At 39.7% G+C, this 27,591-nt stretch overlaps 3 protein-coding genes, 1 long non-coding RNA gene and 1 other non-coding gene across 8 annotated transcripts in view; 2 read left to right on the top strand and 3 right to left on the bottom strand.

Annotated features, from left to right (window-relative positions):
• Positions 1-1,222, bottom strand: part of arhgap23b (Rho GTPase activating protein 23b) — a 37,819-nt gene extending 36,597 nt beyond the window's left edge. Inside the window, exon 1 of the mRNA XM_017483382.2 lies at positions 803-1,222. Coding sequence (XP_017338871.1) covers positions 803-811 — 9 coding nt within the window. The 5' untranslated portion in view covers positions 812-1,222. The remainder of the gene's footprint in view (positions 1-802) is intronic.
• A 1,100-nt stretch (positions 1,223-2,322) lies between these two features.
• Positions 2,323-4,440, bottom strand: LOC108274030 (uncharacterized). Of its 2 annotated transcripts, none has more exons than XR_001814401.3 (3): positions 4,304-4,440; positions 3,277-3,470; positions 2,323-3,156 (listed from the first exon to the last, which is right to left on the bottom strand). It is a non-coding gene; the product is annotated as an uncharacterized LOC108274030 (long non-coding RNA). The 2 variants fall into 2 exon arrangements; XR_008397757.1 differs by having other exon boundaries at positions 4,312-4,378.
• On the top strand, positions 4,166-13,456 carry LOC108274029 (kelch domain-containing protein 1). Its single transcript, XM_017483808.3, has 13 exons — positions 4,166-4,406; positions 4,586-4,656; positions 5,076-5,193; positions 5,620-5,732; positions 6,123-6,207; positions 6,280-6,378; positions 6,492-6,566; positions 6,724-6,782; positions 9,463-9,575; positions 9,658-9,730; positions 10,449-10,533; positions 11,330-11,409; positions 11,830-13,456. The coding sequence occupies exons 1-13, from the start codon at positions 4,290-4,292 to the stop codon at positions 11,969-11,971; spliced, it is 1,230 nt and encodes a 409-aa protein (XP_017339297.1). The 5' UTR covers positions 4,166-4,289; the 3' UTR covers positions 11,972-13,456.
• Positions 12,888-25,163, bottom strand: LOC108274031 (LIM and SH3 domain protein 1). Of its 3 annotated transcripts, none has more exons than XM_017483809.3 (7): positions 24,872-25,163; positions 22,749-22,843; positions 19,592-19,676; positions 16,249-16,356; positions 15,598-15,673; positions 15,345-15,481; positions 12,888-13,891 (listed from the first exon to the last, which is right to left on the bottom strand). In XM_017483809.3, the coding sequence occupies exons 1-7, from the start codon at positions 24,938-24,940 to the stop codon at positions 13,718-13,720; spliced, it is 744 nt and encodes a 247-aa protein (XP_017339298.1). In that variant the 5' UTR covers positions 24,941-25,163; the 3' UTR covers positions 12,888-13,717. The 3 variants fall into 3 exon arrangements, with proteins under 3 accessions (XP_017339298.1, XP_017339299.1, XP_053541178.1); XM_017483810.3 differs by having other exon boundaries at positions 15,381-15,481; positions 24,872-25,162; XM_053685203.1 differs by lacking the exon at positions 24,872-25,163 and adding an exon at positions 23,690-23,833.
• Positions 25,164-27,026: 1,863 nt separating this feature from the next.
• Positions 27,027-27,098, top strand: trnac-gca (transfer RNA cysteine (anticodon GCA)). Its single transcript has one exon. It is a non-coding gene; the product is annotated as a tRNA-Cys (tRNA).
• The last annotated feature ends 493 nt before the right edge of the window (positions 27,099-27,591 follow it).

Genomic DNA, 27,591 nt, shown 5'->3' with positions numbered 1-27,591 from the left:
TTTGACAATGTACCGCTTATACCACTTATATAACTTAAATTAAAATACAACTGATGACAATCTGTTCAGGAATTCAGCAGTTCCCAGTGACCATAAACACTGTTCACACCACATGCTAACAACAGGAACACAAAAAGAGGTGGGACCACGCTCAGCGAGCCAAGTTTCCCCAAAGCATCCTTGACCGCAGCACTAATGAAGTTACAACAATCAGGTTGTTTTTTTTCTCCGCATTCATGGCCACTGAGGAAGTTCCTGTCCTGTAGGCGCCGGCGTGGCTTTACCTTAGAAAGTCTTGAGTTACCGTAACAACTACTGAATCATTATGTCTGTGCTAGTTTATGACACGAGATATTTTTTTTTACATTAGTAGGAAATGAGATTGCTGGGAAATGCATATGTCTATAAGAGACACACCCATATGTCTATAAACACACAGTCCCATTCAGTCCCATGCATACAGTCCCATTCATCGGCTTGCTTGGTACACTTGGAAACCATCAATCCATATATTAACTATTTGCTCTTCTTTACACTCACACAAATATTTAGCAAAGCAAAGAGACCAAACACAGACAGTTGGCATTGTGTAGTAATTCTCATCCCTTCACCGCTGAAAACACACTGTTGCTCCAGTGACAGCTAGCAGGGCTCACCGGTACGCCTCTGGAGGGCACGACTATTAAATCTGCACCCTCAGTGAGTGATATTGCTTTACATGTTTACAACATGTGTGTGAGTGTGTGCAAACCTGTATATATGTATAAAGTAACCTCCACCCTCCTCTGCCAAACCTCCTCACCTGGGCCATTTCTTCAGTGAGCTTGTTGAAGCTTCCTAGATGCTGGCATGGCAGTGATCCTCGGCTGTTCTCTTCACACACGAGCTCCAGGTCAGGACAGACACTTTCATGTTGTGCACCTTTCCAAAAGCACCATGCTCTCCTGTCACCGTTCCTATATCTGTCTTCCTCCAGCAGCAAAGTCAACGATGTCAGGAGCACTGTACAGATCTTCCCTCTTCCTCTCCCTCGGATGTCTGTCCTTTTCTATCACTTGTTCATTCAGATGACAGGAGAAGAGGTTCGTGAGTGATCCTCCTTTCCTTCCGTGAGGTCACAGGGAAGCGTAAATGACCGTGCTGCTCTTTCACACACTCCTCTTACTCATTTGCTTGCTCACTCTCACTAAGCTGGTTTCATCTCTGTGCCTCAGCTCAACACTCCCTTCCCTCCCTCGCTTGCTTCCCCTCCTCCCCCACCCTCAGCACCCCTCCCCCCACCCTCAGCACCCCTCCCCCTGCCTCCCTCCCTTCCTCTGATGGTACAGTACACACACACACACACACACACACACACACACACACACACACACACACACACACACACAATATTACCATCCTGAGAGAGGGGTATCAGAGGGAGAATGAGAGGATGTGTCATGTGACCCAACAGCAAGGAGTGTATTGGACCCTTCAGCAGTCGTCACGCCCATGCCTCCATAGATGGAGAAAGCGGTCACCGTTGACAACCACTACTACTGATCCTGTTGGTATTATGGAGCCATATGGCTCCTAGTTGTGCATCCAACCCATCCTGTGGTTACAAGGAGTATGGGTAATGCAGTTTTCAGAACATCTCTTGGTTTGCCAAAGGAAAAATAGATTATTAATTAAAAGAACCAAAAATGCATTGATTGCATCTACATGTACATACAACTCTCCTCTCACTCACTCATTTATTCCCTTATTCTCCATCTCACACACACATTCTGAGGCGCTCAGGACATCCTCTGGCGTTTCCTTCGAGCTCTATGACGGGAAACTCCCAGTCCTCAACAACAGGAAGCTTGCTCCTGCTGTGGCCCCATATTTCCCCTTCACCAACATCTCTCTGCCTTAAGAAAGCTTTAAATTGCCAGAGCAACACCTCTCAAATGCTAAACCATATTTATGTTCACATTAAGCCTCATTCATTGACAGCATACTTACTTGGGTTTTTTTTTTTTTTTTTTTAAGACACTGAACACAGAATTAGGTTAGTGCTGGGATCATCCTGGTCATGTTACTAAATGAAGAAAATGGGTGTAATCTCTGTGTTCTCATACACACAGGAATAATTTTGCAACACACCGACCACAAGGCTTGATAAGATGGTGACATCTACTGGTCACTTAGGCTGCTTGCCGCAGTGTTGCCAGATTGGGCAGTTTCTTTCCCAACTGAGCTGCTGGGAAAAGCTTTAGCCTCATAACATGGTTTAGATATTATTTAATTAGGGCAATTTATAGACATTTTTTCATAATCTAACTGTAATAACCATTGTACTTTTTTTGTCCTTGACTGAGACCTATTCTGCACTGATGATGATGATGATGATGATGATGATGATAATGTTGAGGATGATGACAGCTGGGAGGAAACCAGAATGATGTATTTTTAATGTCTGCAGATCATTCTTTCTGAGATAAATTACACCTATCATTGTCTGACATAAATGTGCAGCAGATGTCAGTACATTAGGGTACACTAAGTACAGTTGAAATACTTTTATGCTTTGTTACAGATTTTTTTTTCTCTGCTTAATGTACCTTTTATCTGCTAATCAGCAAAATCAGGCTCAAACATTGCCACTCTCTCATGCACATTTTTGACCATAAGCATGTAAGGACAATTGACCGGTCAAATGTTCTCAAAGCTCAATAATAAATATAATAACTTTGCTAATGATGGGAATAATTTCCACCACTGTAACAAAATAAAAAATCACAGATGCTATGACGCTATGCTTCATGGACCCCTGTAGTTCCCTAGCCCCACTTTGAGAACCACCGCTATAAAGTATATAGTATAGTATTAGACAATAGCAATACCTGAAGTGAAATGTAACTACTTGTGATTCCTTGCACCAAAATGGTATCCTAACATGTATGAAATGTATCATTTTTTGTCATCAAATCAAATATTCTAAAAATACATATTTAATCTTAAGAAATAAGGAAACATTTATTAAAAAAAAAAAAAATCAACATAGAACGAAAACGGATAAATGAACCCCAAACAGACTTTTTGCTGATATATTATGTAGTGTTATATATTCGGTAATGACCCCATCCAGGGTGTCCCCCATCTGTCATAGGCTCCAGGCTCCTTGCAATCCTGTGTAGGATAAGTGGTTTGGAAAATGGTTGGATGGATATATTAGATAATGCATTTGAAATTTCAATATGTCGATATTAAGTATGGCTGACACGGTGGTGCAGCGGGTAATGCAGTCACCTCATAGCTCCAGCATCCACAGCTTGGGTTACTGTCTGCACGGGTTTCCTCCTACCTCCCAAAAACATCTGTAGGTGGGCTGGCTACTCTTACATTGACCCTAGAGGTGAATGCCTGGATGTGTACATCGTGCCTTGTTTCGGAGTGGCATCCCATCATGCCTTGAATTCTCAGGATAATGATCCACCTCATCCCTGAGAAAGATCAAGCAGTTACTGAAAATGCATGACAGTGTGAAACCAAAGATTAAAGGCACAACAGCAAAACAAAACAAAAAACAGGTAGGCTGATTTATATACCATTATGCATTTGTAGTACAGGTAGGGTTCATGAAATTAGAACATGACCTGATTTAGATGAGCTTGATTTGTGTTAAGACGTATCCACTACCTGGTGAGCCAATTTGTTTCAATATGTTTAGTCAGTATTAGCCATGTTGAAACAAATAATACAAACCATCACAGAAATTCTAAGTGTTTCCACTATAAACACCATTACAAACCATCAGCTAAACATTAAAACTATTATCTTTATTGGTTCTTAATTGTATCCACTAGACCAATAGAAGGCAACAAATTACCAGTAAAGACCCAAATGCTATGAGGGTTCCTACTGGGTTTTTTTTTTCAGCATGGAGTTTACTGTTGTCTTCTATCCTGTAGGAAATGCAAGGTGAATAGGCTATGTGGCTTAAACCTACTTCTAAATTCAATTGTACGCTTTGAAAGGTTTAGATTTACTTTAAAATATTTACATTCCATGGGGGCAGAGCCTCAAGGAAGGAAAAGGAGTTTCCCCATACTGTGTGTTTATTTCTTTTCTCAGAAGTTTGTTCATTATTAAATTGCCTGTGTACTCAGTTGTGTTCCTGTTTGCAACCCATCCTGCCCACTGTAAACACCAACCAGAGGTGGCGTACTGTGTTTACATAGTGTTTATAAGGTTGTATGCTATGCGGTCTGTGAGCCTAATTCCTCTTCCTGGAGTGCTGGCTTTGCAGTAGCTCATCCCCCATGGAGATTGTTACCGAGTTACCGGACTCTGACTCGCGGCTGATGGCGGCTCCTGCGCGGAGTGATCATGTAGCTCTGCTGCTGGGAAATGTGCTACACGTCTGGGGCGGTATACAGGTGAGGCGTATCACACCTGGAGCGTTTAATTTATATCCGTCCGCTGTAAAAGTTAGTCAAGGATGCAAAATAGACCCAAACGTAGTTTGTCGTCGTAGCAATCCGTCAAAAGTAGTTTTCTTTCTTACTGTGTTGTTTGGATTTGCCTTCTGTAAGTTTCCCCTTACTGTTTTTTCCAGTATGTAGATGGAGAAGAAGTTGTGTTACCCAGTGATGAGATCTGGCTCTACGATCTGGAAAGTGGAATCTGGTGAGATGGAAAACACACACACACCTTTCAGGTTTTTCAGCAGCTTGAAATCCTATCTCTTTAGTCAGGCCATAAGTGACATTCCTGAGACACAAGTCTGATACTGAATGTGCTCAGATGTGATCTTTAAATTCCCACTGGAATAATCAATCCTTTTAAATAAAGATGTCTTTGATAGTTTCAAAACATACAGTATATTTTAAGTTGAAAACGTCCTACTTGAGCCTTTGGCATGTCTGTAGTTCTATTATTCTGTGTGACATCTTAATATCATTTAATAAAAGAGGTCGTAAAAGGGTGTAAACTTTGTCTATGCCACCAAAAGGCAATAACAACATGGACAAACAACAATTTCCCCTGAAGACTCTTTCTCTCACTCTTTGTGTGTGTGTGTGTGTGTGTGTGTGTGTGTGCACAAGGGCTCGCATGGGAATGGGTGGAGAGTTGCCTCCTCTGCTGTCTCAGACTTGTGGCTCACTTCTCAGTGGTATGCTTTATGTTTTTGGAGGCAGGGACAGCGATGACTATACCAACCAGGTAAGCTTTTTACCGGGGGTGGTGTCAGCGTAGCCCTAGAGGAACACAGCTGAGAGAGTCATTCCATTATCGTAGAAGCGGTCCAACATGTTTGTCAAGGCCAGATTTATAAACAAAATGCACAGTACACTATTGTGCATTATATGATGTGCTTCACGCTTTAATTTCAACCAAAGAAAAAACAGCCAAGGAATGTGAGAAAGGAATTATAGTAATTACAACAGATCTACTGGTTGTTACAAAGCTCACTGAGATATCATAACCACATAGTAACTACAGTAGTCCTAAGACCTACCTTTAACTTAATGTGTGCTTGCATAGTTACATAGAAAGATGAACACACAGTATATTGTTTTATGAAGATTATTTTAGTTTTGTTTGCCTTTAAAAAAAAAAAAAAGTATAACCATTTTGTTATCTTGGTAGATGTATTGCGTAGACTTGCAAGATGGAAAATACACCTGGAGGAAATTGAGTGCCTGTGTGGGAACCCCTCCTTCACCCAGAGACAGACACTCCTGCTGGGTCTACAAGGACAGGTGGTGCAAGGGCTCCAAGCAAAATCATACTTTTTTATGCAAACATACACTCACAAGCATATTGGGATGTGGTCATCTTACATGACATGGAAATTACATTGTTAAAAACAAATACACAAACACGATCAAGTCTTTAATTCAATAGCAAAGCTAAATAAGATTGTACCTGTCTAGCTTGTTGTTTCAGTTTTATAATCATATATCAGACATAATCCAGGAAGTAGTGACCCTCCCCCGACAGCAACTCAACCAGTCACAAAGAAAAAGACATTTACCCATTCCTGACTGCAGGGAGAATCAAATGCATAGGAGTTACTCATAAATACATGTACTGTATTCTGTTTTAAGTATATAGACTTATATACTGGTATTTCTGTTATATTTGGTTAGACTCATCTATTTTGGCGGATATGGATGGAAAACTGTTCGAGAGATCAACAACTATAAAAGTTTCACAGTGGATGAGACATCATGGGTAAGGAGGAACACAGTGGTCCTGGTAATGAATGTACCTCTAGTTGTCTAAGACATCTCACTTTTTATTTAGGTGACGAATGGCCGTGTGTTTTTCCGCTTTTGGGGTTGGAATAATGAGGTACATATATTTGAATCCGACTCAGCCACATGGACTGAACCCCAAATTCAGGTAAAGGGCCCTATGCTGACAAATACAGTACTACTGGAGATCCCAAAACAAGATATTACAATTTGTACAAATAGGTGATGATTTATGGTTCTGTTATTGTTTGTCTATGGCAGGGCTGGCCACCTGAACCAAGGGCTTCCCATGCTAGTGCCACTCTTGGCAGCAAGGGCTACGTCTGTGGTGGATTAGTAAGTGGATTGTAATACATTCCTTTACCGATTCCTTTAAATTATTCCTTACACTGATTAATTTGGTAGTGACATGTCAGTATGGATTGTATAGGTTGGCTAAAGGCAATATATTTCATCATGAGTACTAGTTACAAAAAAGCTCATCTTCTTTCAGGAAACACAGACTATAGACATCCACTGTTTAGACCTGGACACGTGGACATGGACACAAATGTGAGTACAGTTTAACTTTCATTTGTGTTTTCAGTGGTGGCCCAGGAATACTGCAACACTTTCAATTTAATCTCTCTGGATTTTTTGGAACAAATAAACGAAATATATTGTTAACAAAAGAAATCTAAACAGAAGTTAATTCACTAGTATTCAAGTTATCAGAAACTGGTTGGAGAACATCTAGATCACACGTTTTGTTCTGTTCACAACCTGGCTGCTGCAACTTCTGCATGCAACAAGCAGGTCACATCTGCTTGTCTTATGTCGTTCTCCATCTGTTGCAACCTCTTAACAATGTATCCAGCTTTATAGGGATAAGGTTCTGAAATCCATACAAATGTTCTGCCATCACTTTCTCATCTCAGGTTTGTTTTTGTAATTATTAAAAAAAAAAAAAAACAACAACAATGTTTGCTAATGAACAAAGCAACTGACTAACAGTGCTATCTCAAAGTAAACAACATTACTGACCTTCAATGTCAACAGAGACACTGAAGCCTCAGTTTCCACTGGATTGTGCATAGCACGACAAATCCTTTGAAAAAGTGTAAGTAAACACAATTTTTTTTGGAATTGATCAAAACTATATAAGAATGGTTTTGGTAAGCCGTTTAAATCCACAGAACTGCCGCTCACTGGATGTTTTTTTTTTATTGCACCACTCTGAGTAAACTCTAGAGACTGTTTTGTGTGAAAATCCCAGGAGAGCCTTTCTAGCACCAACAATCATGCCATGGTCAAAATGACATTTTTCCCCATTCTGATGGTTGACGTGAACATTACCCGAAGCTGCTCGGCCGTATCCGCATGATTTTATGCATTGCACTGCCGGGCTGATTAGATAACCGCATGAATGGGTAGGTATACAGGTGTTCCTAATAAAGTGTTCTATGAGTGGAAATAATCTTTTATTACAACTAGCAATTCTTAATCGATTATTAACATATTGCCATAATGTAAGTTTGCTATAGAGTACATGCAGATAAATCTAAAATCTCTTCTTCCAAGCTAGATCTATAGCGTTGTTACCGTCGTAGCTTAATGTTACGTCAATAAACATAGCCAAAAACTGATTTACACAGATGGGGGCAAAAGATATCAGATATTTTGTATCCCGTAACATGACACTAGTATGCCATTGCTGCTATAGACAGTAATGGACTGTAGACAGAAATGCTTTTTCATCTCTTTGAGGCATTAATGACAATGTATGGTTCATACTCTTCACTCTATTGCAGATACTTTGACTTGTAAGATTATACTAGCACTTACACCACCCTTCTATTTACTTGTCATTCATAATAATTGTGATCCATATATCCATGTGCTCCTATAACAGTTTGGACAGGATTTAGCTTCACTTGTACGTGGCTTTGGATGAATAAATAAGTGTAGATAACAGTAGTGGTCAGTAACCTTTTAGCTTTTAGTAGTGGTCAGTAGTCTTTTAGGTCAAATCCTGGCACCATCAAAGTTGCAAGCTGTTGATCCAAGCCCTTAATGTTCTCAAATGTAAGTGGCTTTGTATAAAATGTAACCGTAGATGTTAGCATATAAACATAATATTGGCAACATGAAGTGCTGTTAGTCAAGATAAATACTACAAGAAAAGAGCAAAAGCAGCACCTGCTTTTTTCACTTCTGCAAATAGTTTGAAAATGAAGAGCACTAAAAATACATTTCTGTGATTTGAGTGATATTGCTTATGGCTCAGTAGCAGGACCACAAATATCAGTATGCCACAGTTACTACTTGCAAACAGCTTAGCCTAGCAGAGACTAAACTGAATGTTTTAGTTAATGAGTCACGTTAAATTCACATGGAATTTCGGCTGGTTGCAACATTTATATAAGAAAAATCTCAGATTGTTTGCTAAAACCGAGAACCATAACTATATTTTTGGAATCTCTCACTATCTCTCTCACTCTCTCTCTCTCTCTCTGCCACTGTCACAATAAGTCCATAAATATATTGTGAAAATATATTATGCCATATTAATGGTGTATTATGGCATGTCAGTGTGACAACCTCTAGACTTTCTATGACTTACTGTTCACCTTCTGTTTATATGAGCTATGAATTTGAGTAGCAAGTACAAAAAAAGGTGAAATATTTTAGTCTTCATTGTTAACTGACGTGTCTCTAGTTGTCTATATTTTGGAGGATTTTGACCCTTTTCTTTCTTTGTTTGTCTAATAGTAATTGTTTAACGCACATAACCTTTGGTACTGGGGAAAAAATGGTACAAAGGGAATCCAGACACTGTTTGGCCCTTGAATTACTGATGGGAAGGTCATGAGGTCATGCCCTTGAGCAAGGCCCTTAACCCTCAATTGCTCAGTTGTATTAAAAAAGAATGAGATAAATGTAAGTTGCTCTGGATAAGGGTGTCTGGTACATGTAACTAATATGTGAACTCATTAACTTGCAAAAAAGCTGCTGTTCTTCCACCCCCCTTCTTCTTATGCTGTGTTATTAATACTTTGAGGTGTCACACTATTTGACATGCAATGTGACATTTTTACTGCCATCATAAAATATTTTACATGTTTTATGGCTTCTCAAGTGAGGACCTGCTCCAAACACACCTGATCCATAGGAGATGGGGGAGGCTTGAAGCTGGGCAGTTACCATGTTACCATGTGAAACATACCATGTGTGTTTTTGTTTATGCCCTCAGCGAGCCTTTGGGCCCTTCCCTCCCAATGGGCCGCTCCCTGCACACGCTCACCCCCACCTCACACAACACGCTGTTCCTCTTCGGTGGCCTCAGCATATCTGGACAGGTTCTCTGTAAGTTCAAACGTCCAAGGCTAAAGTCCGTTTCTGCGACACTGTAATAGTTTTTGTAATGCTGTAATTCATTCCTGTTTAGGTGATGGCTGGGAATTTGACACTGTAATAAGAGAATGGAGAGAGATGCCACATCCTCACAAAGATAAACCCAGGTATGAGGGATAAAAAAAAAATACCTGGACTATCAGCAGTATTATTGTAATTTGACTGATCTTGGTGGGTCAAGGCTCCGTAACTGTAACTAGAGCCAATTATTACGTTCCAAAATCAAATTTGGGTTGGCTAGGGTACAAATAGTATACTGTTTAAGGAACTATTTGACATGTTTGTGTAGTGCACACATCAGAAAGTCATATCTAATCATTTTATATGCAGATTTACATTTGTATTAAACAAGATTAAAACTCATTAATAGAATATGCCTCTAATGTCATCTATTTGTGTTGGTAAGCACTATATATGAGTTCCACCTATTAGCATATGATAAACGTCTGGTTTATCCTGTTCCCTGAGAAGGGAACTTCGACGTTGCGTTTAGCATAACACTATGGGAGTGCCTCTCGCATAGTGTTATGCTAAACGCAATGTTGAAGTTCCCTTTGAAAGGGAACAGCATCTATAAGTGCCCATGAGGATTATTAAACTGTAAATAATTGTATAATTCCCTATGATTATTTCTTATCAAAACTGTAATTTGCTACAAAACCTGTGAAATATAAAATGTAGCCGTGTAAACAGCTGTGGAGTCACGTTAGCATTAGGTCTGACAATGCCCCCTTGTGGGATCCCTGAGGAGTTTAAGTATTTTAAATATTGCGTTGTGATCTGAGGATGGATTTTAATTTGTCGAATGATTGAATTTGTCCTCAGGTTGTGGCATGCAGCAGTACAGGGAAAGGACAATGATGTGGTGGTTTATGGAGGAAGCCGAGACTTCATCATAGTCATGGATTCGGTATGTAAATTGTTCTGGGCGGGGAAAAAAAGGTACCAGGAATTGCCAGTAAAAATAGATAGTACTACATTCCTGTAAGATGATTATCAGATGAAAGAGAGACTAGATCATAGGCAAATCATTGAAGGAGGCTGAATCACAAGGGACAGATTTAGTGCAGAGTGAAAAGGAGTGAGAGTGCATTGATGTGGAAATCAAGCAGGATGAAAGAAGGTGCAATAACAAAATCAGTAAGGAGCTCAGAGCACAGTGATAAATGCCGTCTCCAGAAATCAACCTCCAGATTATTGAGATTCCTTGATTGTTTACTTTCTGTGTCATCTTTGTTTACCTGTGGTTCCAGATTTCAGTTTCTCTTCTTTCCTTGTACTCCCTTTGTTCCTTTTTTTTCTACAGTTATAGTCATATCTGTAGTTCTCTCTAAACTTTTCTGGTTTTGATCTCAGCCTTTTGTTTGGATTATGAGAAAGGCGTTGCAGATTTTAACAAAGTCTGACCATCAATCTGGACTATGACTATTATCTTTCGACATGCCCTACCTGATAGAGTCAACAATTACATTCTGCTGACTCTGGCACTTTTGTCACCTAAAATAACCAAGAATTTGGTTTAGCACATTCAGAAGCTGAAAACACTGCATTTAGGAACAGATAAAACTCTTGAGAGTAAGTCAGTTCTACTATTAGTTGTTCAGTAAATAGTCCTGTGCTTTACACTACAGATAAACGAAGCTTTAATTTAACCATTGGTCATGTGATCCACTACTCAGTAACTGAAACTGATTTTCGTTACTCAGGTTACAGTGCTCAGATCTCCTTCACAGAGTCACTGTGGAGATGTGCTGGTGTTTCAGAGCCAGCCTTATTCACTCGCCAGGTAGGTTTTTATCAGTAGTCTCAAACAAGGCAACACTCACGTTACCCTGGTTCCTAAAAAATCCAATCGAAACCTTTCTTTGTTAACTGATGTCTCAAAGTGTATACTTTCAAAAAAAAAGAAATTAAAAAAAATATATATATATATATATATATACACACACACACACACACACATATATATGCATACATATATACATATATACATATATATATATATATATATATATATATATATATATATATATGCATACATATATACATATATACATATATATATATATATATATATATGTATATATGTATATATACACATACATATATACATACATACATATATATTATAAAGCATGTTTTAAGAACCTGAGAAAGCTTCTTTGGGTAGTCTTAGGTCCTAATATTCTGCTTTTCCTTGTTATAGATTATGTGAGGACTGCATAGGCAAACATGGATCCATTTTACGGGAGAAGGTGTCATCTTTACCACCCAGAGTTCAGGAGACCCTTCACAAGAGGATGTTTTACTTCCAATCAGAAATGCAGAAGCAATGTGGTTATATATGAGCTCATGTACAGGAGAATTATAGAGTCCATTCAGGATTTCACAGTTTTTTTTGTCTGTGATTGTTGCGGCCAGAAATACTAGATTTTTCTGCTGCTTTTCCCCAAATTTGCAATGCAGCTTGCGGAGTTTTTTTGTTTTTTTTGCAGAAAATTACTTGAATTGGCAAAATTGCAATTGCACAATATTGTTTTGCACGTGATGTTTGTTGGTAAATGAGACCTTTTAGCTATAATCATGTCCGACACCCACATGAATCGAAGAATGCTGAATGCATGTGATGAAGTCACATGACGTCTTGGCCCAAATCTGAAGAAAATCTAAGGTAATTCTGAAAAATTACAGACTCCTTTGCATATTGTGGAGTTTGCTTGATTTTGCATTCATTTCTGTGATTGCAAAATCATGGAATCCTAGAGGGACTGATTGTATTGGCTCGATCATGTGAGCATTTCTGCTCCACTAACATTCCTTTGTTTCAAAAGGACTTCTAAAGAAAATGTATTTATTGAATTTTGTTATACATCAGGTTATTTGATATTAATATTGTACATTCTTATTAGAAGTGTCTTCAACAACTTATTATTATTGAAATTAAGATATTTAATTACTGAATCTTTAAGTATTTTTCTTCAGATTTGTATAAGGATATAGGTTCTTTATGCTTTTTAATGGGGTTGATTTACACATTATAATCTGATCATGAAAAAAATGTAAAATTTCTTAACTAATCAGTGAGTATAAATTTCTACACGTGAAAAGCCGACCAGAATCTGCTGTAAAAATGGTGGGAAAGGATTTTTAGCATCCTAAAGGGCTTTCTTTTTGGAACCTTCTTCTGTTCCAACATACAAACTTTAAAAGAAGCCTTTCAGAGGGATCGACATAACGCTATAAAGCATACACACCTCCTTTAACTGGTTTAATCATACGTTTATTATTGAATATATTCATATTCATGAATTGGAATGCTTTCTTACAAAATAACAGTGGAATGATATGTCACATTTATGCCAATATATACTAATAAAACCTGGAGTTTCTTCTTCTTTCATGATGACATAATTAAGAAATTACTGTACCATTTCTAATTTTTTTTTTAATATATATATAAAACCATTACATTTTTTGGTAATTTTCCCTCAAAGTGCATAAAAAGAACTCCAAAGGGCTTCACTCACCCAAATGCAGCGCTTGACTTAACAAGCTTGTGATTAAGACAATGATTGAGTAATGAGTGCTGGTCACTCATCTGACCATTCAGCTGACTGAAACTACATTTCCCAGCAGCCACTGCAGCACCTAACTTCGAGTTCTAGAATACAAATAATCCTTACAGACAGCCTGACAACTCATCTCAACATTTCGCCAGTGTCTTTGAAGCTGAAGGTAGAATACAATCTGAGCCATAATTTTCAGCACAGGGGCAAAGCAATGCACAAAACCAACAAACACTGCCCACATGGGAAAAGGAGACGTAAATAAAATTTTAAAAAGATACAAATAATAATGCTCATTCAGCTGATAGGAGCAATTTTTCTTCTTCTAAGCGTATTAGCATTGCGTCTAAAAGATGCCTGATCAAGTTTCTCTCACATTTAATTAAGACCATGTTAAACCAATAGTGAAATTAACAGGGAAGGACAAAAAAATTAAAAATAAAAATAACGTAAAAGGAGATGGCACCAGGGTCGTTCCAATGTACATCCTTCCTCCTGCATCTTTCTCCTCCTGTCAGCTACAATCACTCATATAGCTTCCACATAGTTGGCGGGTAGCATGCCCTGCTGGCCCGTGCGCTCCACGCGACCGAACATCCATCCCTCATCTATCTGCTGCACGTCCACGATCACGTCTCCGTCGGCAAACGAAATCTCGTCCTCGTCAGCCGCTGCGTAGTCGTAGATCGCTCGGTAGCGCTTCTGCACACACAGGCACTGGTTTAGTTGATTTTCAGTTACATATTTACACATACATTGACTTATGTTTCATGCTTTATTTTAAAGTACCCCTGAATGTTAAACCATTAAAGGCAGTCTATGTACATTAGAATACAAAAATGCAGAGGACTATCCGTAGGTGCATCCCAGGTTGCATACTTATGCACTGTTCTAGTAGTATAAATAGTGTTGAGTAGTGCTCACAATCAGAAGTCCAACAAGAAGAAGTGCACTTCAAGTATCCGTATGAAGCACTGATTCAACCGAAAAAACAAAGTGTGGAACGTTGGACACTTCGTGTACGAGACTCTGATGTACAAGACATCTTGCAAATCTTACAAAAACGTTTACATGCACATCAAATTTCGTTTAAGGTCTATATTCGGGTTGCAGCCATATTCTGAATATGAGGTTCAAATGTGTACAGGCATCAGAATATTCCTGCATACAGGGTTATTGCAGGTATGCCTAAGTTGCCATTCCTAAATACCTAGACTACAACTAAACATCTGTTAGCACCCACAATTCCTTGCAGACTGAGCACGAGCATATATCTCCTTTCAGTGGGTTTTTTGAACAAAGTGTTTACATGCAACAAATTTCTGATTAAAACAGGCTTAATCCAGGGGTGGGAATAAGAATTTGGGGAATCAAAATATCGTCTTAATCTGAATCGGGCGATCGGATTGTGGAGTTTACATGACTCAAAACTAATCAGTATATTGCCAAACTAAACTCCAAATAATATCGGAACAATGATGTGCATGTAAACGTAGCCACTGACAAACAGTGAAATGAAGAGATTCGTTTTCGTTGACTCTAAAGCTTGCGGCGTTGCATTACGTGCGTTTGACGTCATGTGTCATCGACTGGGAAACGGCTTATACTTCAAGGTAGTGACAAATGCATTAGTGTTCCATTTGAGACAATTCTACAATTCCCTAGCATTAGCCAAGTTATCTAACTAGCATAGTATGCAAGTTATGTGGTTTCTAATCATTTGCATATCAAACAGGTATAGGTAGTTCTTTTGAGTGTATTCTTCTGAGCTTCCATGTTATGTTTCCATCTATGATTTTTTTGGTTTGTTTTTTGCAGAAGTACTCAAGTCGATTTTAATGAGAAAAAAAACCGAAATGTAACGCTCTGATAACAAATTTGACACAATCTATATAATCAAAGGCACAGGATCCTGAGCTGAAGACATAGTGCTGTCTGTGAATGAGTGTGTGCATGCATGGTGCCCTACGATGGACTGCTGATCCGTCATGTGTTTGTTCCCGCCTCGAATGGGCTCTGGATCTATAGTGACCCTGACCAGGATAAAGCGGATACTGAAGATGAACGAATGAATATTACAATCAAAAATCACTGAAGACCTGTTAACCATATAAAAACTTTTTTTTTTTGCTCAGAGATATATTAATGTGTTCACATTTAGAGTTGAACTTGGTGTTGAGCTGTTCCTCACCCCGCCACTAGGAGGTGGTGGAGCTGCAGCAGAGCGAGCAGGCTGGGGCTCATAGTTGTAGTTCTGAGGGCTGGTTGGGGTGGTAGACTGGTAGGCTATGCCTGAAAAAGAAAGAAATAACGCACAGGTATTAGATAAATGATTCGCATGTACAATCATTCTGGTAAGAGAAATGGCAAGTAAAAAGGCTGAACTGCAGCCATGTACTGACTGGTACCTCTATTAGCGTTGCTCTCGGAGGGCAGAGCCTCGCCTCCCATTCGGGTCTTTTCAAAATCCTCATGATACTTGATCTAATGCATGAAACGTAACAAACATCCACACACAAACACATACAAAGTGCTGTGTAACAACTGCGATCTTCAAACACAATATGTCAGTGCATTCCACTCTGGAGCCACTTGCGCTAGTCTAAGAAGAGTTGAACACGGGCATAGGCAGAGGAAATGACATCTTAGCACCAGATATGTGATCTTAGTGTTGCTTGGAAACAAGCCATGACATTAGATCATGAAGGTGGTGGAAAGAGTGAAAGGCAGGTAGCAGTAGATCATGACAAAAAAAATATCATAGAGGAAGTTGGGTAGAGGGAGAATGAGTACATTTGAAAGAATTTTGAGTCTCATACTAAACAGACAGAAGAAGGAAAAAAAAGCAGGGAAACGACTCGTGGAGAGATGGGAAGGAGAGGACGTGGAGCTTGGGACAGGGAGGGAAGGGAGGAGTCTGAAACAGAGTGAAACGTGACTCAACATGTGTTCCACGCTTAACCGCTTAACATGCTACATCAGATATTCCTCAATTGTGTGAAAATCCTTCTTATGCATATAAGGTCATATTATAGTTTCTTGCCGGTTTGGCAGCTTACATTGCTGATCTGGTCCTGTGTTTTCTTGATTCTCTGCAACTCCGGTGTGTCAGCCACCACACTGAAGCCTTTCCCTTTGTTCTTCTCAAATTCCTCTTTATAGAGCACCTACATGGGATGATGAGACAGGGAAGAAACAGACACAATGATTCATTTGTACAGTTAATACACTTCGTTGCACACCTAGTGCATGTATGAACTCCCTCAGCCAACTGGCAGTTTGTTTCAGATTGCTCAGTGACCAACTTTGTTGTCAAAAACAATGGACGAGCTTTTCAGAGAGCAACCTCTGAGTAATGATGTGTGGTTTTGGTGAAAGGTTGTGGTCTCTGCAGTCAAATACGTGCCTCTGACATATACATATACAATTGCTCATGTGCATGCAAGCGCACACGTGCACGCACACACACACACACACACACAGCCTTGAATTACTGCCCTTGAGTGTATTACTATATCTGAAAAATACCTATAGTGAAACCTCAGTATTCAAAAAGCATTCCTATTTGTTAAAACAAAAGCTGAATATTTTTGCATTAAAAAAACCAACATCCCCATGGTTTTCAAACTGTTATGTATTTCTAATCTGGGGGATTTAAGTCCCCATAAAGCCCAGATGCACACACACACACACACACACACACACACACACACACACACACACACACACACAGGATGTTCACCAAATGGTGGGCCTGCATGTAGAAAGGATCTACAATATGAGCTGAAAATACCCCACACTCCAACACACAGCAAGTCTGAAAAGAAAATGAAACCCCTCCCACCAACCAAACAGAAATAAAATACAGAAGCAACAGTATCTGTATACTTTATAGTTCCACCTTTCATACTTCACTGATAAAAGGCACTGTTATGGCGAACAAAAGTGGCAGTGTCTGCAGTGGCCTTTACTGCAGCGTGAAGGCCTGTAAAATCAGACCTGGCTGTAGTTTACTGCTGTATAAACAGTAAGTAATCTCCAGACTCTCTTAGTAGACCCCTGTTCTGCTGGTGAACAGACCCTGGCCGCATGCTAGTCAGCAGCAAGTGTGTTCTCTCACCTCCAACCACAACTACCTTATCGTTGCTCAGAGATAATTTATTAATAACATCATGTAGCCTTGTTTGGTTTCTGTGGGCTGTCGGTGTAATGATTAACCTTTGCTGAGGTAGGCATGTGCAAGGGGGAAAAAAAAAAAGAAGTGCAGGAAGTGAAACACGTTATGGAGGATGTCCAACCAACTTTTAGGTGTAGTCACAAAAAAGGTGCCTATCCCCAAACAGGCCAAGCTTCACCACACTGCCTGACCCAAAGTGAAACACCCCATTGCACACCAATACACATGTTCTTAGCTGATCTGAAAAACGGAGAGGGGGATTGTAACACACATACACTCATAAGGCTGGCGTTCTACAGATCAACAGCCCCATCCCCCTCTTTTTACTTCGCCACCGTCCCGGAAATTCCCCATAAAGCGTCCAAGCGTGCTGACCCAGAGGGCCTGCTGCACTCCCACAGCCTGTAAACAAAGCCCCTAAATAGAGAGAGAGAGAATTGAAAGACCCCCTCTGCCACACAACTATGCCAAAAATTATGAGTAACGCCACTGCTATGAGTGTTATGCGTCCAGTACAACAGTACCAACCATCAGAACCTTCTTGTGCTTTTAAGGGCTTGCATTCCTTGCTGAATGTCTGTGCAAAAAAAACAAAACAAAATCTAAAATGCACTCTAAATCTATCAGTTTCTTTTACCAGCCTGCCTTTCAGTCATCTTTTTGTTCTATGTTTTTGAAGTAAGGCCAACTCATTCCACTAGTCCCACTCAGCACTGGCGAATTCTTCAATCTGACAATATTAATGTTCTCATAGTAACATGTTCTTTTTTCCCGTAACTCATTCACAAGGACTTGGATGACATCTACAAAATCTAAAGCATGTATAATTGTTTATATGCGAAGCTTCCTGTAAGGAGATGGTTATTTAACATTTATTGAAGCAGTCGCCAGTGTCAGTGCTTTACAATAGCCAGTAAGTTTATTTAAAAAAAAAAAAAAAAAAAAAAAAAGTGTCGCAGAATCTTCAGGATGGAGCTTAAATTCAAGAGAGAGGGGAAAAAAGAGGCTGGTGAGGAAACAACTATTTACAGCTGTTATAATGAAAGCGATAACAGGAACTAGTTGTCTCCTCGGCATCAAATGTAATCAATGATGAACAGATCAAAAATAAAAATAAATAAAAACATGCTGTGTGTGATAAGAGGAATAAAACACTTTGAGATGTGCTGTTACAGGAAAATAATCAACTTTGGGTTAGCAACTGTAACTCCACGCCATTGTGGATCATTTTTCTTTAACATCATGCCACAGTGTGTTTTAGTCCTTACTTAAACTGTACCTGGTTTTTAAATATAATCTGAATTGCCATTATTAATTACTGCGCTTAATCCATATACTGTAGTTGAGACAACAGGACGGCACTCAGAACCCCAAAAAGTACCCAAGGTCAGAAATCATTCTCTATTAACTGTAAATAAAATAAAGCCATGGTTAAGGAGGGGTTCTTTTTTTAAATAGAAGGAAGTGTTAAGCTATGTCTATTCATTTTTTTTTTCGATAGGGCGAGTGACAAAGAAACAGAGAAAGGTCACGGGGAAACAGGAAAAAGAAGGGCGGGGTGGGTGAGAGAAAAGCCTGGGGGAAAGGCGGGCAAATGGAACGAACATGGCACAGAACAAGAGCAGATGGTGCTTATACCATCTACATGGAGAGTGTGACCTCACAATAAGATCCCTGGATAAAATACCATCTATGCTTGGGTCACTTATAGATCTTAGGCATGTTGTTCATTTCTTATTATAAAATCACTATAGTGTTTAACATTTCTCTCTTCTAATTTGGAAAGGTCAGTCACAGTCACAGGCCTGTTAAAGCCATCAGGTTATGTTTGGGTGTAAGCGGGGGGTAGAGGAGGAAGGGAAATGGCAATAGCCTGTATTTTGGATATGGTATGGAGAGTCCGTCTGTTGTAGACTGTTGCCAAGGGGATCCAATTGTCATGACAGCAGGACCTGCTGATCAGTGAGCCTTAGACTGGTGGCTTTTTGGATGGCCAGAAAGTATCCACGAAGAAGAAAGAACTTAAAACAGATTAAACCCTGTATCAGATAGTAACCATTCAATTATAACTCATTATTGTGACCAGACCAGCATGGCCAATGCCACTGGATTTTCTGGAATTGAAGCAAAATGAAAGTCAGGAAATAGACGTGAAGGATTACGGATGGGCTGGAGCAGGAAGGGGCGAGGGAGGAAGAGGAGGATGTGCACCAAGGTTACCCTACCTGGCTTTGCATCTTGCTCTGCTGCTTGAGCCGAAGGTTCTCTGGAGTATCGGCCACACTGGTGAAGCCCGTTTTGGGGTAGTGCCTAAAAAAACACACACACAGACACAAAGAAGTGACTTTTAAAGGAGTGTAGCTAAAAAGACAAGGCCACAGTAGGAGGACTGACAGGACTGCATGAAGGCAGCAGAAGCAAAGTGAATAAAAATGCGTTTGAGCGTTTTACATTATCCATCCAGCTAAAGACCTGCTCGGACATGTCGGTCTCTGCATTCTACGCATCTTTCTACACTGGAATTTGGGAGAAAAGGGTGGAGATAATCGTCATAATGTCCCGACTACATTCAGACCCTTAAGGAGGAACTCGCATTCACCACACACAAAAAAGCATGAAAACCACAAGCCTTCTGATGCAATCAAGCTCATCTGCAGTCAGTGCTCACTCAATCGAACTGCTCAAAAAACGTTTTCAGTCATCAGTGTCTCATAAAGCAACATGCTACAAACACTGCTTCCCTTAAGCAAAGTTTCACCAGCTCTCAGTGCAGACCTGGGGGAGTGACTGAGTGTTTGGACAGCATTTAGTAGCATTCTTGTCTCAGTGTCCAGCTGGGAGGAGGAGTTTGGTCTTGGATCCCAAATGAATCCCACATATTTGCACGAGAGAGGAAAGGAAGCATGCAGTCATTTCTGCAAAACATTCAGCGCTATACAGTAAACTGCTTTGAAATAAAGTGTTCTGTAGCTGCTTTACATTTGATATGCGGTCATAACAAAACCACAAGCTCTATTTGGGCTAGACAATGTGATGATATGATATCAGTATTACGATAAATTATGTCAAAATAAACTGTAGAATTATTTATTTTTTTAAAATAGACTTTTCAGTGTTAAATCATTTATTTCTTTACCCAATTAAAAGTTTGTATGTTGTAAACGGTATCATGATATAGTATTTTTGTCATATCACCCACTCCTACACTCTAGATTGGAATAGTTTTCGTGTTCGTGTGTGAACATGCTCCTTTTCTTGTCCTGGTCTGACCTCATGGCCATTTCCACCACCTCAGGGAAGCAAATTTGGTTTGGTAAGCAAACTACACAAGCACAAAGCCCTTATTCACAAACCATTCAACTCAGGTTAAATCAAATAGCAGGGATGCGGTGACTGAATTCAGGGGCAGCGTTGCCATGTTGCACTGCTCCGGGCAACAGTTCCAGGCCAAAGGCAAATGGGATGGGTTCTAGAGAGAGAGTGGACACATAAGCAACTAGAGGGAGGAGGATACAAGCTTGCACATAAGGTCCCTTTCTTCTATGTGGAGACAAACAGACGGGGCAGTTCAGAAACAATGACCTCTCTGTGCATTGTCTCGCCACACTATTTTGACAGAAATCGTGTCAAAATTTTGAGATGAAGAAATAGCCCGAATCGAAACTGGATCAGATGGAAATGAGGTCAGATTAAACCTGTCTAAATAAAGCCTGCTGCTCTTCTGGTTGAAATCAAGAATGCTGTGCGCCTCTTTCGTTAAGATGGTGGGCAATTAAAGGCCACTCATACTCAGACAGGATTCGGAGTCAAAGAGGATTCTTCTACAATCAGGTCTTAAGGCCCCAATCTGCCGGCTTAACTTAAGCTATGAAGAATGGGGAGTGATCAATTACCACAACAGAGACAATATGTTATGCTACAGAACGTCTCATTCCTCTGTGATCAGAATGAGAAATGGTCCAGAGGTTCCAACATTGCTAGCAAGAGAATCCTAGCAGGCTCAATACTTATAAAAATCAATAAATAAAATTTTACAAAAGTCCCTGGTTTAACACACAAGTTTATTACCGACATAAAAATAAAAGGGAACAAACCAATAAGCTGTCTGCACAAACAGGAACACATTAGTGCAACACGTAAAAGATATAAGATATAATATATATATAAGATACCCACTGAAAGAACATACTAAATGAAATATTGAACACAGCACACTATACCGTGCACTTTTATTGTTAAACCGGCTGCTTATCGACGCAGAAATGCAAAATACACACCCTTTTGTTTTCTATTAGCTCACAATACGTTGCACAACTTCACTAGCTCACAGGCCAAAAGAAGTCCCGGGTAAATTTTGCACAACGCAAAAGTAACCGCAGATGTGTGTTTCATATTGCGTATTCTTTCCCTGTCAGTGATCTGGCTTTTCTGCCAGACAAATTGTGCTCACATTTGGTCTGCTGATTTATTTGAAAACAAAAACAGAAAATCATTGTCATTTTCTGGCGGCTCAAGTACAACTGTAGCAAGTGATCGATAATCATAAATGTTCCTGCCAAACTGCTGATGTTGATCTTAAACTAACCTCCTAACCTGAGCTGAATATAGCATTACACACATAAAGCCAAGGAAAAGTACCTGGGCAGAAAAACAGCCAAAAGGTCATTGTGCAGGTCAGTACAGAAGTGAGAATGGCAGCTGTGGAAAGAACCTTGTAAAAAATCTATTTTAACACTTCAACGTGAAAGTAGCATTCGGATGCTGTAGTCAAACCCCACATTACATATGGTTTGCATATAACTCAGTGGAGTAACGGATTAAAAAAAGAAATAAAAATCAATGTGGTTTTGGCGTGAATGTGCGAAAATAAACTCGACCAATGAGGAGTGTTTGTGCAACCAGAGAAGATAACTGTGCTCCAACCAAACAGAAGCCCTAAAGTTACAGTGATGTAATAGTGAAATGAGATGCACGAATGTTTGCATGTTACTCAAAGATTTGTTTTGCTTGCAGGACTTAATGACACCCACAAGCTCTGGACTTTTGTCCAGTGACAAAACAGGCAAGTGTTTAAACTCCCACACATCTACCCTAACATGAGAATTACGATCAGAACACCGAAACTCAAGGCTCTCTCATTTGTTTGTATGTAACCTGTCAACACATGCACACACGCACAAACAGGCGCAGGCACACACACACACCAGTACAGATACTGGGTCGTACTGGCGTTCAAACACAAAAGATAAAAATGAAATACAAGTATTTCTTTGCCAGAAAGATATTTTGCCAGCATTTCAGGGAGGAAAGACAGATTGAGCACAGACTTGAGGAAAGGCAGAGCGATGGACGGAAAAGAGGGTGAAAGTGGTGAGAGCTTACTGGCCGCAATAGGGTTTCTTGTCGAAGCCTTTGTAGTTCTTCATGTTTAGAGTCATTTTGCAGACCTCGCAGCTGAAACATCCTTTGTGCCAATACTGCAACACATGAAAGACAGAACACACAGAGAATACATTTGGAAAAGTGACTAACTGGCATCAACACAAAACATGGTAAATACAGCTATGATACACAAACATTAACCCATTAAGACAGACATGTGACCATTTGATAGTTCAAAGTTTTCAACTCCCGCTACACATTCTGACTTCTGAACTATGACCATTATTTATTAAATAAAACGCATGTGTGACCGTTTGACCGTGGACTGTGATTGTGTCTCATATCTTATAAACGTTATCGTGATCTCAAACGTCTTCTCACCAGTATCAAAACTATAGAAGCATCTATTCCGAACTATTCCATAAAACTATGCTTCAAGATAAACAGGCATCAACATTTTGACCTGCAATAGACCCAAAAAAAAAAAAAAAAAGTAAAGCAATTATTATGAGCCACGCAGCAGTATGTAAAGTAGGGCTGCCTAAATCCAGGCCACTGCAGAGGAAGTGGAGTATAAAGAAACATACATCAGCCTGATCAGTGAGATCATTTTATGTACGGCCTCAGAATTACCTCTAACTTTTCCACTGCCCAAAAATACACAAACAGCCTGACAGGAACACACAAATGTGGAAAGTCCCTAGAGTAAGACGCAACGACTGCTTGGTTTGACTTAAGAACAAGTGCATCCTCATTTCTGTGCAGAATTCGTCTGTCTTCCTGTCACATTCATACAGGGCTTCCCCTGTTTTCCCTGAATTCCTATGACTTGTAATTGACGTCACACATCTGACAACATATCAGTCATTTACTTATCAGACATTTATTACCATAGTATAACCACAAACTAACACAAAATATATAATATATATTGCTCATACCAACTCAGCTATCAGTTATTTTACAGCTAGTGGAGACCTGTTCTCTAGAAGGCTACGCTGACTTCCTCTTTTTGTTGTTGTTGATGTCTACATTCAAATGCGATAGCGACTTTGCAAAGAGATGACTGGCAGAAATTTGCCCGCGATCCGTTGCTCTTCAGCCCAGTTCTGCAACACTCGGACCTTTCACACCATGTCTATCATGCATAGCTGCTCCAGCACTGACTCACTCTTACGTGATCTTCCTGAGAAGCTGCAACACACCTCCACAAGCCCCGCACATAACCTTTCGCACACACACACACACACAAAAAAACAACAAAAAAAACCACACCAAAACTGAAAAGCAAACAAGACGCTACGAAGAACTATTATTATCAAGGGCACCTAAGTCTTCAGGCAGGAACTATAACATTTCACAGGCTCTAATTGTGTAAGAGTTCAGATAGTGAGAACTGCAGTGTTGTCTTGTGGTTAGAAACTGGAATGTTACAGAGAGGAAAAAAAATTACAGACATGAGAACAGCTTTGCTTTTGGAAAGTCTGGTTGACGTATACAGACTATAGCTCTGAAGTAAAGTGGGTTTATATCCCTTATGTTTGCATTACCCCAGGTTTAGGCCCACCACAGTAGCTAACACAAACCTGCTGCTGCCAATGACAACGCCCACATTTTTCTCCAACACCAGACGCCTTGATGAACAAGGCATACAAAGGTAAATAAACGCACAGTTATTGTGGAGATTCTCCAACAGTTTTGTTCATCTACTTTTCAGAATGGGATCTAGGCAAGCAAAAAAAAACCAAACAATACAATAAAACAACCTTGTATACACAGAGGTATTATTACCGAGCCTCCTTTTGTGAGGTTCACGTTCAGAAATGTGTCTGAACAGGAAGCGACTGCTCAAGTTGCAAAGTTAAGCCAAACTTACACCGACATGCTCACCGACTCCATTCAGGTAGCACACACAAAGTTTATTTTCTTCCCAAATATATGATTAAAATGAGACTAAATAACTGCAGACGGTTCACTTCACAAAAAAAAACCGTGTGAGCAAGAGAAACGCATCTTCCCGGTCAAATAAGAACAGAATAACGAGGAATACATCGATTTTTTATTTATTTTTATGAAACACTAGTTACTTCTCTGTAACATGGCAAAGTGTGGACATTACTCACCTTGTCTAGGCAGTTTACTTTTTCCGTGGGATAGACAACCTTGTTACATCTGCTACACAAGGGATTCATGGTCCTCTGCTTGGCTTTCCTTTGTAACAAAAGAACCGGTTCGGTAACACTTCAGCGTCCTGAACACGCCGAGAGACCTGGGATTAACGGTTAAACAACTAAAAAGGGTGATAAATGTGGTTAAATAGTCGACTACAATCGACTTGTCGGCGCTTAACTATTAACCCTCTCGCTTAGAGATCAGGCGCGGGCACACGCACCGCCCCTCGTGCACGCGCTTTGTGTGACTAAATGGGAGGTGCTTTCGAATGACCGGTGGGCGGAGCTTACAAACAAGCCTGAAAGAGCTCCCAGTACCATATAAGGAGTAGAACGGGCAGAAGCTAAGAAGTGAACTAATAACGCGTGCGTAACAGGATGTACGCCACCTGTAGTTACTACAATAATTTGATCATGAGCTGTGTGATGAACGTATAAGCAGGTGTTATATATAGACGGGCGTGTTGAAATTCTAGGAAGTCGATGATACGCAGAAGTCTGATCTCATGAAACAAAACAAAACAAAAAGTTGATTAGGTAGGTTAAGTCAGGTGTATGGGGGTGAAGTCAGGTAAACTGGTACAGTTTATCTTAGCAAGATTCATTTTCTGCCCTGATAAGTGATTGTCAAAACTTAACTAAGCTCTTGATTAAACTGCTTGACATCATATCCTCTTATATGATGTGAAGCGGTTTAGTCAGAAGCTTAGTAGTATAACTTTGTAGAAGTGTTGTAATCATCAAACAGGAAGCTGACCACAAAATCTTAGGGGAGGAACATTAAATACTGTGACTCGTTTTTCCATGAGGTTATAAAATAGCAATGTCTAATACATTATAACTATTTATTATGTAGTTATACAGTACATAAGATTTACTGCTGTAACAAAATGAGCATAAAGTTATTTAAAATCATGTACATGTGTTTAGAAGGATTTTTTTTTGTTCTAATCAAATTACCAAACAAATGGTATAGATGGAGGGGGAGGGGGCACTGGGTTGGGTGTTTGAATCCAGCCTCCGCCCTGTGTGCACAGAGCTTGCATGTTCTCCCCGGGATTCCTCCAGGTACTCTGGTTTCCTCCTTCAGTCCATCTGTCAGGCCCAACCAACGTGTCCACTAGCAGGCAAAAAAAAACCAAACAAACTAAACAAAAGTATTGCATTTCACTGTAGAAAGAATGCAAGTGTTAAATGTGATAACACTGAGGAGCAACGTATTCTCTTCTGGGTGCTAAATCACTGGCAACCACATAAGGATAGTTTAAAAAAAAACTGTGCCTCTGCACACTCAGATCAAGTCTTCTGTGGAGTTTAAAGGAGCAGTTTGTAAGTCACCAACACCTCTGCTGCCTGTGAGGTGAACTGCAAGCTCCATCCCTTAAATTATTTGTACTAAACTTATCATCATAGTTACACAATGAGACACAGTCCTGCGATTCTGGTATACTAATCAAACTATTGGGACAATTTTACTGATAATATTATTTAGACTTATTAGTCCTTGTGGAACTATGCACTTAATACGCTTTAGGATGTAACCAATGCTTTATTCATTTAGTCTATTTTGTGTATGAAATACAGTGCGGATTACTAAAAAGTAGCAGTAAAGAATTGCCTGCAGAACTATATGAACCCCATCAATGTTTTCAACAGTTTTCATCCACCGCTGAAGGCACAATTTTCTATTTTTGTAATGTAATTTGTGTTCCCTGCAAGTTGTGTTCCCTGCAAGTTGTGTAAAGCAGAAAGATGTTACTCGACCGCCCCCTATTGCCACTCGTTGAAATGACAGCTTTTTTGGTGGAAAAGATCCGAAACGGCATACTGTGCTAAATAGTGTTAAGACTGTAGCCGAAAGCTTTGCCAATTATTATAAAGCTTTACTTTCTTTCTTACTGGGAAACAAATCTAAATCCGGAGCCTGACTGTGTTACAGCGAGTAACAAAGCAGCCACCCCATTAACATTACCCAACTCTTTTCTGTTAAAACACGGCTTCATTAGCTAATTAGCCAAACCGAATGAGTGACAGAAAATGTTTAAAAAGAGATACACGTGTGAGTGTGATTTTATATAGGGACAGTTTGGCCTTTTAGCAAGTGGTTGGGGGTATAGCTCAGTGGTAGAGCATTTGACTGCAGATCAAGAGGTCCCCGGTTCAAATCCGGGTGCCCCCTCATTTTCTCACTTGGGTTTTTAAAACTTAACTTCATTCAAATTAACCTTATCTGGTTTATACCTATAAATTGGTACACGATATAACGAAATTGATTTAATGTGCAGATCATAATACAACATTCAAACTGTAGTTACACAACCAGAAAGAGTAACTACAAACAAATCAGCAGACCATTAAAATGTACAGCATTAGGAAAGAAAAACCCACACAGACTAAATGTACGATACATTAACAGTTGTACAAATGTAACAAGAATCAGTTGTCAGGATAATGTAGCAGATTTCAGATGCTTTAATATGTCTTGCAGTCTTGCAGTCGCTTACAGGTGGTGGCAGCCTGACAACTCTTGGACAGAAACTGTAGTTTAGTCATGAAGTCTGGGTCTGCTTTCCAGATGACTGTTGCATCAAAGATGCTAATGTGACATTTTGTATTTCCTGTATGTGTGGAAAAGCACCGTCTGTTTCACCAGCCTTTACAGTCAACACCGT

This window comes from Ictalurus punctatus, chromosome 13, assembly GCF_001660625.3.
Source record: "Ictalurus punctatus breed USDA103 chromosome 13, Coco_2.0, whole genome shotgun sequence".
NCBI lineage: Eukaryota > Metazoa > Chordata > Actinopteri > Siluriformes > Ictaluridae > Ictalurus > Ictalurus punctatus.
Note: the sequence above shows the minus strand (reverse complement) of the source record. Positions and strands in the feature narration are given on the sequence as shown.

Excerpts from the sequence above, each read along its gene's own strand:
- LOC108274031 (XM_017483809.3), bottom strand. The coding sequence starts at position 24,940 with ATGAATCCCTTGTGTAGCAGATGTAACAAGGTTGTCTATCCCACGGAA. Across the intron at positions 22,844-24,871 it reads AAGTAAACTGCCTAGACAAG|TATTGGCACAAAGGATGTTT; the intron begins GTGAGTAATGTC and ends CATGTGTTGCAG. Across the intron at positions 15,482-15,597 it reads CGAGAGCAACGCTAATAGAG|GCATAGCCTACCAGTCTACC; the intron begins GTACCAGTCAGT and ends TTTCTTTTTCAG.
- LOC108274029 (XM_017483808.3), top strand. The coding sequence starts at position 4,290 with ATGGAGATTGTTACCGAGTTACCGGACTCTGACTCGCGGCTGATGGCG. Across the intron at positions 5,733-6,122 it reads TGCTGGGTCTACAAGGACAG|ACTCATCTATTTTGGCGGAT; the intron begins GTGGTGCAAGGG and ends ATATTTGGTTAG. Across the intron at positions 9,731-10,448 it reads CCTCACAAAGATAAACCCAG|GTTGTGGCATGCAGCAGTAC; the intron begins GTATGAGGGATA and ends ATTTGTCCTCAG.